This window comes from Pelobates fuscus, chromosome 9 (assembly GCF_036172605.1).
Source record: "Pelobates fuscus isolate aPelFus1 chromosome 9, aPelFus1.pri, whole genome shotgun sequence".
Taxonomy (NCBI): domain Eukaryota; kingdom Metazoa; phylum Chordata; class Amphibia; order Anura; family Pelobatidae; genus Pelobates; species Pelobates fuscus.
Window position 1 is genome coordinate 130,390,828 of NC_086325.1, and position 17,667 is coordinate 130,408,494.

Below are 17,667 nucleotides of genomic sequence, written 5' to 3' on the forward strand. Positions count from 1 at the left end.
ACTGGCCACTTTTGTACCAGGACCAACATCTGAAGGAGGTTTTAACCCCCTTTGTCTCTCTCACGGCCAGGAGGGGTCGTAACCTTAAAGATATCTTAGTACCGAGCCACCTCCCTACACTCACTAGCCCCTCGTCGTGGCTGAAGTCTCCAGCAGTAGGCACTTTCCAATGTGGCCGCTGCAAGGCTTGTGAATACATTAAAAAACAATCAAAGACCTTTTCTTATTCATCCAATACGGAGACCCACACAGTGAAAACTTTTATACCTTCTGACTTGTAGCTGTAATATAAAATATGCTGGCAAGACGTTTAGACCCTTTAAAAACCGTATTTTAGAACATATCAACTCGGCAAACACATCTAGACAGACCGACACACCAATCTCACGTCATTTCAAATTGAAACACAGTGGGTCGGCACAGGGTCTACATTTCAGTGGGATAGAGAAAGTTAAGTTGGGCCCTTGAAAAGGGGAAATTGATAAAAAAAAACTTTTACAACATTAAAGTTACTGGATTTATAGACTTAAAACACTGTCCCCCTTGGGCCTTAACGAGGGGTTCTCTTACACGTCCCTTATCTCTGAATAGACACTAACCGCCAGCAACTAACTAGCACGCATTTTAGAGATATCATCTTGTCTGTTAATAGTGTAAATATGTATATATGTACAGTACGGTTTACCCATTACTTATTGATGTCATAGTACGTTCTGCCTAAAAAAACACCCCTAATGGTGTGATTTGTGCCACTAGGACCAGTATGGTTAGACTCTGTCCAATGCTGCTCATTGCAATTATTGATAAATTAGGTAAGCTATGAAAGATTGACGTCTATGCACATAGTTATTCCCATTTTTGGTCCATGAATCCATATATTATACATTTTCAATAACCTCCGAGGAATGAGTACCGTGAATACAGTCCGGTCTATCAGGATCCATATGAATGGATCTGCACCTCATGTTCACAGCATGAATTAGCACATACTACACAGCAATCATGTCTCTTTACTGTCAACCAGGACAATTATTTTTATGGACCTTATCGGGACATCCAGGCAACTATCAATACTGCCTCACACATTCGTATTTCCGCAGTCAGCAGGAACATGTAACATAGTTGCATAGACCCAGTGGTGCATTCAATCAATTTAGCGCTCTCTAAGTACCAAACATTTGTGACGACTAGCGGCACCGGATGGGTTAATAACTCTGTCATCAAGTAATAGCATTGAGCAGGTTCACTTATTACTAGTGAATCATCGCATTGGATTTATCCAATTATAAAAATTGGAAGGGTTGTAATACACTCAGTTATTGATAATTTTCTTTTACATGCAAGGGTTTTATTACATACTGGCCGTTTTATTAAATACACACAAATCAAGCTTGGTAGTCGGCAGCGATATAAAAGATTATCACTGTGGGGCTAACTGATTGAAATCAACCACCGGACAAGGTATACACACGATCAAACCCCACAAGAAGCTACTGTCAGCACACCATGGGGTTAACAGCTGGTGTTACCGCCTGTCGAGCGCGTCAGTCCAGCGCGATTGGATCATTGGATCTTGAAGACAGCATTGAAAGTCATGTTTCAGTGTTTGCAGATGACACAAAACTCTGTAAAATAATACAATGTCAGCAAGATATTATTTTGCTGCAGAGGGATTTAGATAGACTGGGGGACTGGGCACTCAAACGGCAGATGAAATTTAATGTTGAAAAATGCAACGTTATGCACTTCGGCGTAAAGAATACACAAGCAACGTATACCCTTAATGGAAGCGAATTAGGGATAACAACACACGAAAAGGACTTGGGAATTGTTATAGACAACAAACTATGCAACAATGTGCAACGTCAATCCACAGTGACCAAGGCCAGTAAGGTATTGTCATGCATGAAAAAGGGCATTCACTCTCGGGACGAGAATATCATTTTGCCTCTTTATAAATCACTGGTAAGACCACACATTGAATATGCTGTGCAATTTGGGGCACCTGTTCTAAAGAAGGATATTATGGCACTAGAAAAAGTGCAGAGGCAGGCTACAAAATTAATAAAAAGAATGGAACATATCAGCTATGAAGAAAGGTTAACAAATTTAAACCTATTTAGTTTAGAAAAACGTTGCCTGAGAGGGGATATGATAACACTATAGAAATATATTCGAGGCCAATACAAACCATTGTGTGGAAATCTATTCACAAACCGGACTTTACATAGGACACGAGGTCATGCGTTTAGACTGGAAAAAATAAGATTTCGTCTAAGGCAAAGGAAAGGTTTTTTTACTGTAAGAACCATACAGATGTGGAATTATCTGCCTGAAGAAGTGGTTTTTATCAGAGTCCACACAGATGTTAAAAACAGCAACTCGATGCATACTTGCAAAAACAGAATATTCAAGGATATAATTTTTCATTTTAGGATAATAGCTTCTTGATCCAAGGTTAAGTCTGACTGCCATTCTGGGGTCAAGAAGGAATTTTTTTCCTAGCTTGTTGCAAAATTGGAAGTGCTTCAAACTGGGGTTTTGGCCTTCTTTTGGATCAACAGCAAAAAACAAATGTGAGGAAGACTGAACTTGATGGACGCAAGTCTCTTTTCAGCTATGTAACTATGTAAAAAAAAAAAAAAAAAAAACAGTGTAGAACAAGAGTATGTACACACCGGAATGCACCCTAACTCAACTTTTTACCCTAAAAATTTAAAAACTGACTCTATTAAGGTGTTCAAGAAGATGGTAGAAAAAGATGTTAGAGAAAAGTTAACGAAAAAGATTAATAAAGACAACCTAACGAAAAGAGAGAGAAGTGCACTTAAAGGACTCAGGAAAGCTGAAGATCTAACCATCAAATCACCAGACAAGGGAGGTGGGTTGGTCATCATGAACACCAAAGATTACATTGAAGAAAACCAAAGACTTTTAGGGACACTTGCACATACCTCAAAAAAGACAACGATCCTACCTCACAATACAAAGAGAGACTTAAAGGAATACTCGACCAAAGAAAGGAATGAGGCATCATTGATGAGAGAGAATTCAAATACTTATACACACAATTCCTGAGGATACCGGTATTTTACCATCTACCCAAATTTCATAAACAATTGACTAAACCACCTGGGAGGCCTATTATATCTGGAATTGGATCCCTCACTGCCAATCTCTCAGAACACGTCGATTTTTATCTGCAAAACCTGGTTCCATGTCTTTTATCCAATTTTAACTGGGAAGAGCATATGTTTTTAGTGACAGCTGATGTCACCTCCCTTTACACTGTAATCGAACATCTCCAGGGATGCGAGGCAATACAATATTCCCTAGCCATCTACTCTGAGTTGAAAAATTACCAGATCAACGTTTTAATCCAATGTATTGCTTTTATCCTCACTCACAATTATTTCTGGTGTGATGACCAATTTTACCTACAAATAGAAGGCACAGCTATAAGGACACGATTTGCGCTGAGCTACACAAACCTTTTGATGGGAAAGTGGTAAGAAGAGTCCATATGGGACCACTGCCCATTCGGTGTAAATCTGTCCCTGCGGCGTAGGTACATAGATGATTGCTTCTTCATATGGAAAGGGGACCCAGAATCCCTTGAAAAATTCAAACTCTACCTCAACAACAACCCATATCACCTCAACTTTTGTTTTAACCAATCAAAGGAGCAGATCGAATTATTAGACCTTCATTTTTACATTGAAGAAGGAGAACTCCACACAAAAACTTAACAGTCACCATAAACCCACATGGCTCAGGAATATACCTCAGTATCAATTCAGGAGAATCAGAAGAAACTGTTCAAAAACAGATATCTGTAAAGACCAAATGGGTGAAATGCAACAAAGATTCCAAGATAAAGGATACCCAGTACCACTCTTGGAAGATGCCATGAAGAAAGCACTGACCATTCCGAGGGAAGAGACTCTATGTAATAAAACCAAAGATACAGAACCATTCAACTCAATCCCAACATTCATCACCAAATGTAACCATCAATCACGCACTATAGAGAGAATTCTGAGGAAACACTGGGGAATCCTCCGAAATGACACAACCCTCTCTACACTTCTTGATACTAAACCAAAAATCATATTCACCAAGGCTCTCAACTTTCAACTTCTACTGGCCCCCACCATGAAATCCTCAAACAACACCATCGACCAAGAACCTAACAAAGGCTTCACAAGATGCAAGAAATGCATAGCCTTCCTTAGAAACAGTGACCACAAGTTTTCCATCTATACACAATATGGAAGAATTTGATTTAAAGACAGATATGAACTGCATATCCCCCGGAGTTATTTACCTCATTACTTGTCCCTGTCCAAAACAGTATGTAGGACGCACGAAAAGACCACTTAAAACAAGAATTGCGGAACATATCCACAATATTAAAAAGGGACTTCCAACACACAATCTGTCTAAGCATTTCCAGGAATTTCATGGAGGTGACCTGACGGGACTCACTTTTCTAGCCATAGAAAAGGTTAACGTTCATTGGAGAGGAGGCAGTATAGAGAAGAATTTAGACCAGACTGAAGCAAGATGGGTATTCAATTTGGAAACTCTGGTCCCCAAGGGACTTAATGTGGACTTTGAACTTCGTGCATTTTTATAGACCAGTCCAATTTTTGAACTCTTTTTTTTTTTTAACTACCATTCTTTTCTCATCTTTTATTGTCCATTTTTATTATCAAATTAAATTTTTTTTTCATTGTCAATTGCATTTTCTTATTCGTTTTAATTCATTCTCCAATTGTCCAATATGTCTGTTTAGAACTTGGAAACATAGAATATGACGGCAGATAAGAACCATTCGGCCCATCTAGTCTGCCCAATTTTCTAAATACTTTCATTAGTCCCTGGCCTTATAATATAGTTAGGATAGCCTTATGCCTATCCCACGCATGCTTAAACTCCTTTACTGTGTTAACCTCTACCACTTCAGCTGGAAGGCTATTCCATGCATCCACTACCTTCTCAGTAAAGTAATATTTCCTGGTATTATTTTGAAACCTTTGCCCCTCTAATTTAAGACTATGTCCTCTTGTTGTGGTAGTTTTTTACCTTCTCAGTAAAGTAATATTTCCTGATATTATTTTGAAACCTTTGCCCCTCTAATTTAAGACTATGTCCTCTTGTTGTGGTAGTTTTTCTTCTTTTAAATATGGTCTCCTCCTTTACTGTGCTGATTCCCTTTATGTAGTTAAATGTTTCTATCATATCCCCCTGTCTCGTCTTTCCTCCAAGCTATACATTTTAAGATCCTTTAACCTTTCCTGGTAAGTTTTATCCTGCAATCCATGAACCAGTTAATAGCCCTTCTCTGAACTCTCTCAAAAGTATCAATATCCTTCTGAAGATACGGTCTTCAGGTACTGCGTACAATACTCCAAGTGAGGTCTCACCAGTGTTCTGTACAATGGCATGAGCACTTCCCTCTTTCTACTGCTATTACCTCTCCCTATACAACCAAACCTATTTAGTTTTTTAGTGTTCTACATCTAATCTCTACATCTATTTTTCATCTCATCTCCTCCCAATTTTAATTGATCTAGTGAATACTTTTACGTTTTTATTCTCAATTTAACGGTTATTGTGATCTATATTTTTTATTCCCCATCTGCATTTATCATCATTTTTTCAGCCCTCCACTGTCTCATCTGTGACTTTTATTTTTTAGACACACCTTCTAGTCTCTTTCTTTCCAGATTCCCTTTCTTTTGTTTCACCCCCTTACCCCTTTATTTTAGACTATTCCCATTCCACTATACTCCTTCTAGACTATCCATTTCCCACTTCCCTTATTTTTCCTTTCCACCATGCGTTTCACTGTTCTCTATTAGGTAGATCCAGCACCATTCACCCCTAAAACTACCAATTCTCTATACACATCCATATATTTTTTTCCTATAAGCTATCGTTAGCCACTTCTTTCCATTAACCCGTAGTTCATTAGGTCTTAACCCACACGCATCTCACTCTCTTTTACACACCGTTTGTATTCCACACACACATACAGATATATTCAACTCCCCCCCTTCTTTATTCACATCATCGCTAACCACTCCCACTATTAATCCGATCTTACCTTCGCAACCACGTATAACTTTCTTCTTCTCACTATACCGCACTACTTTCTTAGTCATCCCTTAAGACCACGACCACTACTATTTCACATATATCTTCTCATATGTTCCTGTCATTCATTTCCCTATTCACATGCTTCAATCCTCTATCTTAGATATTAACACTATGCATACTACACCTTCTTCACACACGACTGTGACAACCTTCCACTTCATGATTTAATTTTATCATTCTTAATTTTTTTTTTTTTTTTTAATTCTTTATTTTTTCTGTGCACAAGATAACAAAAGGTCTTACGTTGCCACGACGGCAGAAGTAAGCGATAATATCAATGCAATACAAATACATGGCATGAATAAGTGGCACATTTTTAAGTATTATGGTAAACAGGCTAGTCATAGATGTCCAGTTAAGCATTCGAGTAGAAGTAGAGACAAGTGTAAAACAAGTCAGACAATATTAACGTCGCGAGATGGGCAATATGGAAAAACAGAATGAACGTCGCTATATGGGCAATATTTGACAAAACAGTGTTAACGTCGCTTGGTAGTGCTATAAATTAGTGATATGTCAATGGGAGCTTTCTCTGAGTCTGACACGGTGTTAGGTATCCTAACATATTCAATAAAATAGAGTAAACATGCTTAAGTGTTGCAAGACAGAGCAAGCTTCGGCAGGACATTTATATGTTATGGTGAGCTATATAGCTTTCAGACATGCTGAGGGAGATGAACATCACATGCTCACAAATTACTTTTGGTTCATGCTTGGGATAACAATTAGATCTGCTACGCCACTACTGCCACAGGAGACTATTTGACGACATATTGTAACATGGCATGGGAGGTACTGAATTTATCAAGTAAAAAATAGTAAGGAAACATGCTATGCAATAGTTAGAGACGATAATAACATTGTGTATGTTGGACAATATAATCAGCTTTGCAGTAGTAGTGATAGGTATAGTGAGTTATCATTGTAGTGTAAAAATAGGAAAGTAAAGGAAAAAATAACCAAGAAACAAGCCGGGATAATTGTAGTCAGCTGGTAGATTGAACCCCTGGGTATGAAGTCACAGCAGGGTTGTAGATGCAGCTCCGTGGTACGCCTGAGGGAGACTGTCAGGTGTCTGTGCCTTGTGCTGCGCCCGGGTACCTGCATAGCGTCCATAACAGTGGGCACTTCCAGGCCTTGGGAGCCTAGTCAGCCTATGCCCGCAATGGGAATTCTTTTGTCCTGTGATGCATCATGGCAGTGTCCTAGAATGACTTTGCCTGTGTGGCAGGGCTTGCGCCCCATCGGGATCTCCTCCCCGGTGTGCTGCAAACGGGTCATCTGTTGCCTTCGTCCACCTGCAGTCGTCTTTGCTGTGTCCCGTTCAGCAAACCAGCTGGCTTTGTGTGTATCCCCTCGCGGGGTTGCACTTTGATGTGTGAAGGTTGGTGGAGTCGCTTGATGGGAGGCTGGTCGGGTGTACCGGCAGGACCTCCTCTGAGGCTTGTGGTCGTGAGTAATGTTATCAGAGGGTTCCGATGCTGGTTCCCGCCATGATGAGCTTTGGCTTTGCTTCCGATGGGTTGCTGCTCGGGAGTTACTTGGTGGGTACCCCTGCAGGAGACGCCGGGTAGCCGGGCGGATCCACGCCAACACCTCCCTCAGTGCAAGCTTGTAGATTCGTCTTCGGGCTTGAAACTTCGCCCAGAAGTGAGTGCATAGCCGACTGACGAACTCCGATGTGTGCGTGGGTGGCTTAAGGGGTGTTCGTTTGGTCCGAGGTTGCTTCTGAGCCTCCATCTTGGCTAGGCCTTGTTTATCCTGTTTGGCTGGAGATTTTGTCGCTCGTTCAGGCGGTAGGATGGGGGTAGTCGTCCCCTGCGAGGACCGGGATGTCCCCCACCGGTCCAGAGGGGGGGGTAGCAGGGCCGTAGTGGGCTCTCGCTTGTGGGCTCGTCCCGTGTCGGAAGAGCGGCCATCTCCACCGGACCTCAGGCTTTGCCCTGAAGTAGGCCACATGGCCAGTAGCGATTTGTTGGCAGAGCACCGGTGCTGGATTGGTACCGTCCTGTTCAGCATGGCACTCTGAGTCTGGTCCCGGTCACTGTGAGTCGCTTGTGTGGTTTTGTTGCACGATTTTAGCTTGTTTTGTGCCAGGTATTGCTGGAGCTCTGAGAATGTGCTACCAGCCATCTTGGCTGTCAGGCCCCGCCCTCTATCATTCTTAATTTTATCATTCTTCATTGTGTTGTACCACCTATTACATAGATTTATCTATTCCTATTTGTATCAGTTTTATTTGTATTATTTTTATCTGTATTATAATTATTATTTTTATTTCTATCTATATTTCAGAATACTTATTCAAGAATCCATGCACCAGAACCTCCATAGACATTGCGTGTCAATTAATAAGACCTAACCCATTTTACAATTATAGAGGGTTCACAAGTATAGATGATATGTAATGTCCGATCTACAATTATTCCGTGTGCTGATGTTACATGCACTTAGATCTGTCTTTCGTTAGGTTCCGAAAATATCTGTATATATAAACATGAATTCAAACTTTTATTTTATTTTAGTTTACCTTCAACATTTATATGCATTCTCATGATAACTGTTATTTTAGAAGTACATGTTCATGCATAAATGTAACCAATTAATTCACATCAACCTTCCTCCAGCATTCACACCAGTATATGATAACATACCTCACACCAGTTTTTAATTGTTATTTATAAGATATTATTTCCTTGTATTTCTAATCATGATTGCAACAGTGTTCTAATGTATAACAAATTTATGTACTTCTTTCTTCCTTTATATATTATAGAAATTACACGTGTTTCTATTTATTATTGCTCAACTGTATCAAATGTTTTATGACAATATTACAAACTGACAATTGATTGCAATTAGCACCTTTATTAGCATTGAGAAAAATATGTATACACAGAACCACTTGAACACTGTATGTCATCAGGTCTCTGAAGAAGTGAGGCAGACTACCACGAAACGCGTAAGACCAAGACCACCCAGAACTAACAGGATACAGACACGGATTAGAGATCAGCAGGAGAGTCACGTGTACGGTGACCTCTGACACCCCTGGACCGTAGCAGAGTTCGCCGCTCAGAGTGAGGTATGCAGCTGGAACACACTGAGACGCAAGCCATTCTCACAGGCAGCCAGTTCCCAGAGGGCTTACATCTACAACATAATCCAAATCCATCTTAGCCGGATTCGCAGGTTTACTGTTACTTTTTATCTCCACTTTGCTGACCTCATTCTTGTGAACTGTCTCAGATAGTTTTTTTTTTTATTATTTTTGATTTTTATGTTCAATAAACTGGCTTTTATTCATCCAGTTATACCATCTATTTTGTTCAAGAGGTTTTAAGAGATTTTAAGCGGTATTTGTACTGCATTGCAGTAGACAGTTCCGTATACTGTTTTACTACTATCTACTATTTTTCCTCACATCTTTATCACAAAAGTATATTATTTGGTGACTGTATCAACAATCCTGTATTATTACAGAGATCAGGATACCTACACCACATATAACTGTTGCATTTTATATTCTACCCAGCATATTTGTACACATTTTTAAGGCTCCTTTTAAGTTTATAGAAACATTTAAAGACACAGTAACCTTCTGTTATATTCCATATATTCTCCATTTATATTCCTTATTTTATCTATTTCACCCAGCATATTTGTACACATTAAACACACAGTAACCATCTGTCATATTTCATATATCCTCCATTTATATTCCTTATTCTATCTATTTTATCCTAGAGTTGTAACTTTCCACATTCATACACACTGCAAAGCATTTTCAAGTATATTTTAATATATCCATCTTTCTTTGTATTTGTATTCACTTTTGTATCACACAGCTAGGTTGCATTGCTGCTGCCATGTGTTCCCTATTAAGGGTTAATAAGCATGTAGGGATGTATATAAAAAATACCCCTGTCTCATTAAAGATATTTTTTGCCAGAAGCTCAAGGAAGCAAGGCGAATGGTTAGCGTTAGGACCCACCTAAGAGGTCTGCCTTGATGTGGCAGGTGGGCTTACCCATTAATGGCCATTGGAGGTAACTAAAAACCTCCATTTGTTTAAAAATACCATAGGGATGTGGAAAGAGCACAGGTAACTTTTTTCTTTGGTTTTTACTAAATATATCCATCTGAACCTTCCACACAGGCTAGCTCCTGGATCACATACGCCTTACTGTGTAAGACATTACACATTGCCATCCTGGCACCTTAGCCTGATACATTATGGATGCATCCAATTGATACATATTAGGAGACTCAAATTGTATCATTGTGGCATTCATTCTGCTAGTGTGTATCTCCTGTGTCAGTATATCTAGTTATTTTCCAGCTACTCTACTGGGGCGTACTTCTACATCCCAGAGTTTTTTCTTTTCACCCAGTATTTTATTTGTCTGTGTTTTCACATCCTACTGCAAATTACCCTTACCCATGTCCATTCAGTATATTTGAGCATTTTGCCACATTATATTCTTTCAATGTGGTAATTGTAGTATCTATATTTATATATGTTTGTTTAGTTTTTGTTACCAATAAAGTATTTCTTCGATTTTAATTTATTATTGGGACAGATTTTCTCTCCTGTTTCTGACATTAACAGTTAAATTGCCATGCAGAAATTGAAAAATTACAAAATGTCTTAATCTTTTTAGATTTTATTTATATAAAATGGAGTTCCATATATGAATGTTTGATATGAATCGAAAGCTCTGTTTCCCCTGAACAAAATGATATATAATAAGTGTGGGTGCACTTGGTATGACAAAGGTAAATTATTGTTGAACAGACATATAGTCAAACTCTGTGGTTTGTTTACATTTTGTTTTGCTCACTTTGCTCAGTCCTTAAGACACATGACATGTGTGACATGTAATGATTCCCTTTTATTCCAGAAGTTTGGTCCTTAAGGGGTTAATAGAGAAAAAAAAAAAAAAAGCAAAAAGCATCTGTTTTTGTGCAGTGGTCCTACATATTTTTTCCCATTAGATACCCATTTAATGAAGGTTACATTTTTCTAGTGATTTTAACTGACTGAGCTGTATGGTGCAGTAGTAGATGGACACTAAATACACTTCAACCTCACCATGTTAGCCCATTAGCTCTCTGTATGTGATTATTGCTCTCCTATGAATGGTGTGTATCCCTCCTAAATGTCTGTAACTTATAGCTTCTTTAATATTGGGTTTTTAACCCAATAATTCCTTACACCTAATGTTACCACTAGTACACATCCCCTCCACATATATACAAACACTATGCTGTGAACATGCATAAAAAAAAAAAATATTGGTCATCTCTCTTCAGCCAGCCATCCCCTGCCCCCAACTCCCAGGAGAATGACAGCCTCCCGTAGCGTTGTCTGCGGACAGCGCGGTCAGAGAGGCGTGACCAAGACTGGAGAAACAGGAAACAATTCAGGCGACGTCGGAAGTGACCCAGCCAGGTCAAAGAAGGAGGGAGGAAGTGACGTCGCTGTGGTCCCGAAACCCGGAAGCGGTGGTGGACTGAGAGTGAGTTTTGTGTTTACGAATTCATTTTGTGTGTGACTAGCGATTCCGTGCGTGAAATGTTAGGCTCTGATAAGAGGACTACTTGCTTGCATGTGTTTTACCTCTCAGTTGGCTAGGCGTCAAATGACTGCTCATGGGTATAGGCAGTGGGGGGATTACAAATCCCAAAGCTCTGTGCATAGTTCCAATCTAGTGCTTCTGAAAGATGGCATCGCTAGCACATATTGCACTAGTAGTAATCATTGTTTTATAAAGCAGATACAGTAACGTATTCGTATCTTAATTCAGTGTTTGTCTTCAGAGCTCATGCTTTATGGTACTTCTATCTTTTTGTTTTTGTAAGCCATTTACATTACTTTATCAATTCATGCCAAAGATATCCACTTATCTTCTGTTGCAAATTACAAAACATTTTACCCACTCCTTTTCTTTATTGGATTAAAGGAACACTCTGACGGACCACCTGGCAACCTGACCAGGTACCTCTGTCAAATCACTGCTTCCTTTTACTTGCAAGCACCATAACCACCGTAGACCCCACAAACTGCCGCAGCTTGGTTGGGGTCTCGCCGTCCTCCACCCACCCTGGACCCAAGACCAGGATCTAGCTTCCAGTGGGTAAACCTCTCCTAGTCCAAAGAGCGTAGCAGGAACGGCTCTTATAAGAGCTAGTGATTATAATCAGATCAACCGCTGCCCATAACGGTGCTAGTTTGGGGCATTGCCACCATTGGTGTATGTATGTTCCCCTCTGTCCACACTGTTTCCAACAGAGGTCTGTGTCAGTCGTACCCATGTGATATAGTCGAGCGCAGGGCTCGAGTCCTGCAGGAACGCTTGGGAACGGTGTTCCTGCCCTTTTTTTACAGCGGGAATGCCGTTCCCGTTGCTCCTGCAGGAACCCCCGTGTTCCCCCTGTTATGGGGTCCAGTGGGGCTGAAGCCCGGCGGGCGGCTGTGGTGTCTGATGCACGCGGCGAGGGAGCTGCTGGTCTGTCTCCTCTGCTTCCTCGCGCGCTGTCTACGGAAGCCAGAATATGAAGTCATATTCCGGCTCCCGGCATTAATAGACAACCCGCGAGGGAGCAGAGGAGACAGACCAGCAGCTCCCTCGCCGCGCGTATCCGGTACCACAACCGCCCGCCGGGCTTTAGCCCCACTGGACCCCAGGGACAAGTCCACGGCAGCTCTCCAGGTAGGGAGGCTGGGTGGACATTTGTTAAGCATTTTGTAAAAATGTATGTTTGTGAGTGTGAGTCTGGGAGTGTATGTGTGTGTGTGTTTGTCTGTGAGTGTCTGGAAGTGTGTGTATGTGTCTGTCTGTGAGTGTATGTATCTTTCTCTGGGAGTGTGAGATTATGTGTGTTTGTCTGTGTGTGTGTGTGTCTGGAAGTGTGTGTGTGTGTTATTAACAGTGCAGGAGATAAGAAATGTGTAATTAAACACTATGCAATAAGGGAAGAAATTGTGTAGGGAGGCTGTGCGAGTCTTAGTCAGGCAAGATGTGACTATGGCTCCTGAATTGCAGAAAATTATATAATGAGTGCAGTTGCCTGATCTATACACCAAAACCACTTCATTAAACCAAATTTTGTCTTGAAGTTTAAACTGTCCTTTTAAGTACTGCAGTTATACAATACTTAATCATCTATTCTTGTCTAGTTGACGTACCTTAATGGAATAATTAAGATACCTAGAATTATGTAAAGTGATACTCTAAGCACTGCAGCATGTAGTACTGTGGCACACCCTCTTTCTCTATTGTAAGTAGCTATACAATTTTTAGAATGGTTTACCCTCTTACCTGGGGCCCACTGGAAGCTCCTAAGCGGGGTATGCTCGTTGGGTGTTTGCTTCAGCTGAAATCTGGGTGTGATTCTAAGTAGGAAAACATTTTTTTTTGAAAATGTGGGATACTGACCAGGCTGGCACTAAATGTAGTGGAATAAGGCATTTGCCCAGGGCAGTAAAACAAATTATACTGGTATATTATTTGTTTTAGCCCATGAATCATTAAACCCTCTATGCCAAATGACTTGCCAAGACTGTCTAGATATGAAGAGAATTTTGTAAACCTTTAACTTTCAGAAGAGGTAAAACCAAGGAGTTCTGGTGTCTCAACAAGGTAAAAAAAAAAAAAAGTTTAAATTACTGAGATGGTATCTTTAGCGCTAAGGTAACTTTGGATATATGCACTGTAAATAATAGCATATGTTTTCTTTGTTTTTTTCTTTCTTTCCAGGTTTATCCATGGACAGTGAGGTCCAGAGAGACGGACGCATTTTGGATCTGATTGATGATGCCTGGAGAGAGGATAGACTGCCGTATGAAGATGTAACTGTTCCCCTGGTGAGAGAAATCCACATCTAGTACTTTTTTTTTTTTAAATCTTATATTTATTTTTGTAGTGCTAATGATAATAAGTAAGCTTGTTATGCCACAATAACAAACACTTCAAAAACAGACCATATGAAACCATAATATGGCATTCAGAGAGACTGCACAGTTTTGATTGATACCAACATGCTAGCAATAGAGGTAAGTCAGTAGGTAGCAAGGACAAGACTGTCAATCAAGCTATACTGACTGACCGTTTGAGTAGTAGTAAGCTGCACAAAATTACGTTATTTAACAAGATAAGAATGCCACTAGAGTCACCCACTAAATAAAATATAAATGCTAACTGAAAACATAAAAATACATTCTAAAAGCAGATAGTGGGTGGAGAGGGTATGTAATACATATTTAATGGGGCCTTGAGCGCCTCTAGTACCTGTCTGTATGATACCCATACAGGTGGCATTAATCCTGTAATGTAAACATTATTGCATTTTCTAAAACTACATTGCAGGGTTAAAAGGATCATACCTGGGGGCATACAGTCACTTCCAGGAACCTTTTGTTCTTTATGCTGAAGATCTGTAGTAATGACTTTGGCTGTATTTTTTTAGGGTCTTTGCCATTCTGCAGAATAAATTTGGGGCCAATCAAATGCCTTTCTGGTGCTAGTGGCTAGTGGATGGGTCTGTACTTCTCAGCATTGAGGAGACCATTTATTTCTGACCGAATATTTTTATTTGCAGAAATGCAGCCCAAAGCATGCAAGGAAACTATGCCAATTGTTGCCTGCAGACATTCATTTTAATAGAACTGATGCTGTTAAAGGACCACTATAGTGCCAGGAAAACACTCGTTTTCCTGTCACTATAGTGCCCTGAGGGTGCCCCCTCCCTCAGGGTCCCCCTCCCGCTGGGCTGGATGGAGTGGAAGAGGTTAAACTTACCTCTTTTTCCAGCGCTGGGCGGGGAGCTCTCCTCATCCTCCTCTCCGCCTCATCGGCTGAATGTGCATGCGCGGCAGGAGCCGCGCGTGTATTCAGCCGGTCTCATAGGAAAGCATTTACAATGCTTTCTTATGGACGCTGGCGTCTTCTCACTGTGATTTTCACAGTGAGAAGCACGCAAGCGCCTCTAGCGGCTGTCAATGAGACAGCCACTAGAGGCTGGCTTAACCCTAATATAAACATAGCAGTTTCTCTATGCCTCCATCCACTCAGATCTGCTGTGCACAGGCATCCTGTGATTCAGTATCTCCTCCCACTGCATGCAGACAGATTTACAGCTTCTGGCTTGAATACAGTAAGATTTGTACTATATTTATGGAGGCATGAGGGGCCCAGGGGGGGGGGGGGGGGGGGGGGGGCTAGATGGTCAGGAATACATGTAGTTGCACTGGTGACTATAGTGTCCCTTTAATAAACTATTTACAAGTTTATTTTTAAATGCATTATTGATTTACAGCATTTTTTCATTTTATTTTAACATCTGCCTAAAACTTTTCCGGTACATTGCTGTTGTGCTGTTCTGGTAACTATTGGTTACACTTACTTATTCTTGTATTATTTATATAAAGTAATAACATGTTGTAAAATGTAAATAAATACACTTCGCCTTTTTTTCTTTTTCTTTTTAGAACGAGCTCCCTGAACCTGAACAAGATAATGGTGGTGCAACAGAGTCTGTAAAAGAGCAGGAAATGAAGTGGGCAGATTTGGCACTGCAATATCTACATGAAAACATTCCATCATCAGGGAGTTGATATTGTAGTTAAGCAACAAAACTGCCTGGCTAATTGGTTCTTTCTTAATTGGAGTTTGCAATTATAAATGTGTGTACATTTACTTATTAAGAATAAAGTGTACTCTTTTCAAGCATTACAGTTTTGTTTTTTTTCTTTTTTAAAAGATTCATAACTAGGACAAGGCCATTTTTTTCAAGCATTAAAATAAGTGAAAATGCATTTGTACTTGCTATGACCTTCCCAACATGTTCAGTCCACAATTCTGACATATGGGGTTAGTTTCTCCTGACTTAAGGACAGAATGCATTTTGTTTTCCAGTCCTTTTCTCATTCACTGTCCTCTTTTGTAGTTTAGCCTTTTTCACAGGATGGCTTGACTTTAAAACCCTGAAGATTTTGCTATTTTCTTCAAGAGTGAAGGTCTTCTGTTTGCAGAATTCCAGGGTTGATTCAGGATCCCCCAAATTAGGGACAAATTATTCCCACAGTGAAATGTATCTCTCTGGTCCCAGGAGATTAAGAAAGACGTGAGAAGGTTGTCATTGTCCTTGTGGACCTTGAAAAAGTGTAATCTTTGTCTTATTAGGGTGCTAACTTCTCATGGATGGCTCCATGATGCTGGAGAAGATTCACCCCGCTAGCAAACCTATCCTCTTTATATTTCCCTGTGGTGTCTCCTTAATGACCAGGTTAACTTTTTGTGGGGACAGTTCGTTTAACCCCTTCACTGCAAAAAAAGATAACTATGTATGTTTATTTTGTGAAAAAACAAATAAAAAAAAAACTACCCTAGATCTTTAGGTCCACCATCAGGATCCAGCTTCTGAAACTGGGTATCAGAAAGGTCAGAGTGCCGCTGCGTAATGGCGCCGCAGGTTGGGTATGGCAAAGAGTTACTGGTTGGCTTAGAGCAGGCTTCCCCAAACTCCGGCCCTCCAGATGTTGCTGATCTTCAACATGATTCTATGAATGAAACAGGCTGAGAATCATGGGAGTTGTAGTTCAGCAACATATGGAAGGCCAGAGTTTGGAGAAGCCTTGCTTAGAGCATCAGGCGACCTCTCTAGCCAATCAACGACACCCACTACATCTGCATCCACATATTCTGCATCCATTATTTACACACTACATCCCCACACAAACACACACTGCATTCACTATACACAAACTACATCCCTACACAAACATCACACTCTGCATTCACTATACACACACTACATCCACTACACAAACACACACTCTGCATTTATTATATACACACTACATGCCTACACAAACACACTACATTAACTATACATAAACTACATCCCTACAAAGACACCACACTCTGCAATCACTATACATACTACATGTCTACACAAACACACACTCTGCATCGAATATACACTACATACATTACACAAAAATACAATCTGCATCCGCTATACACACTACATCCATTGCACATTCAGGGCACTCACTTTACACACGCACTCTGCATCCACTACACACATTCTACATTCAGCACACAATGCATCCCTTTGGGCGGACTCGGGGGCAGCCCTGTGGGTAGACTCAGTGGTGGTCTCCGAGGGCCCAGACCTTGAGTTGTGTCAGGGGCCCCAAAATTTCTCATGGCAACCCTGTTTCCATCTATTACAAAATACTAGGATAGGCAGTCTTACTTGGACAGTAGAAATAACATTACAGTTACAAGGAGTTACTCGCGAAAATCTACAATTTTAGAGGCACGGTGGTGAGATCTAGACATTGGACTCATTTTTATATAGCCTACAGCTACTATACAGTATAATGGTCATCTTTCCCCTTCTTTCATTATAAGGAATGGAACGAGACAGGGGTGTCCTTTTAGATACACATGTTATTTGTTTCTAGTGATGGAACCACTTCTTCAAGCCATT

General features: G+C 40.4%; 1 protein-coding gene across 1 annotated transcript; it reads left to right on the forward strand.

Annotated features, from left to right (window-relative positions):
* The first annotated feature begins 11,584 nt into the window (after window positions 1-11,584).
* On the forward strand, window positions 11,585-15,849 carry ANAPC13 (anaphase promoting complex subunit 13). The gene is made up of 3 exons (XM_063431281.1): window positions 11,585-11,687; window positions 13,929-14,035; window positions 15,659-15,849. The coding sequence occupies exons 2-3, from the start codon at window positions 13,937-13,939 to the stop codon at window positions 15,782-15,784; spliced, it is 225 nt and encodes a 74-aa protein (XP_063287351.1). The 5' UTR covers window positions 11,585-11,687; window positions 13,929-13,936; the 3' UTR covers window positions 15,785-15,849.
* The last annotated feature ends 1,818 nt before the right edge of the window (window positions 15,850-17,667 follow it).

Excerpts from the sequence above, each read along its gene's own strand:
- ANAPC13 (XM_063431281.1), top strand. The coding sequence starts at position 13,937 with ATGGACAGTGAGGTCCAGAGAGACGGACGCATTTTGGATCTGATTGAT. Across the intron at positions 14,036-15,658 it reads AAGATGTAACTGTTCCCCTG|AACGAGCTCCCTGAACCTGA; the intron begins GTGAGAGAAATC and ends TTTTCTTTTTAG.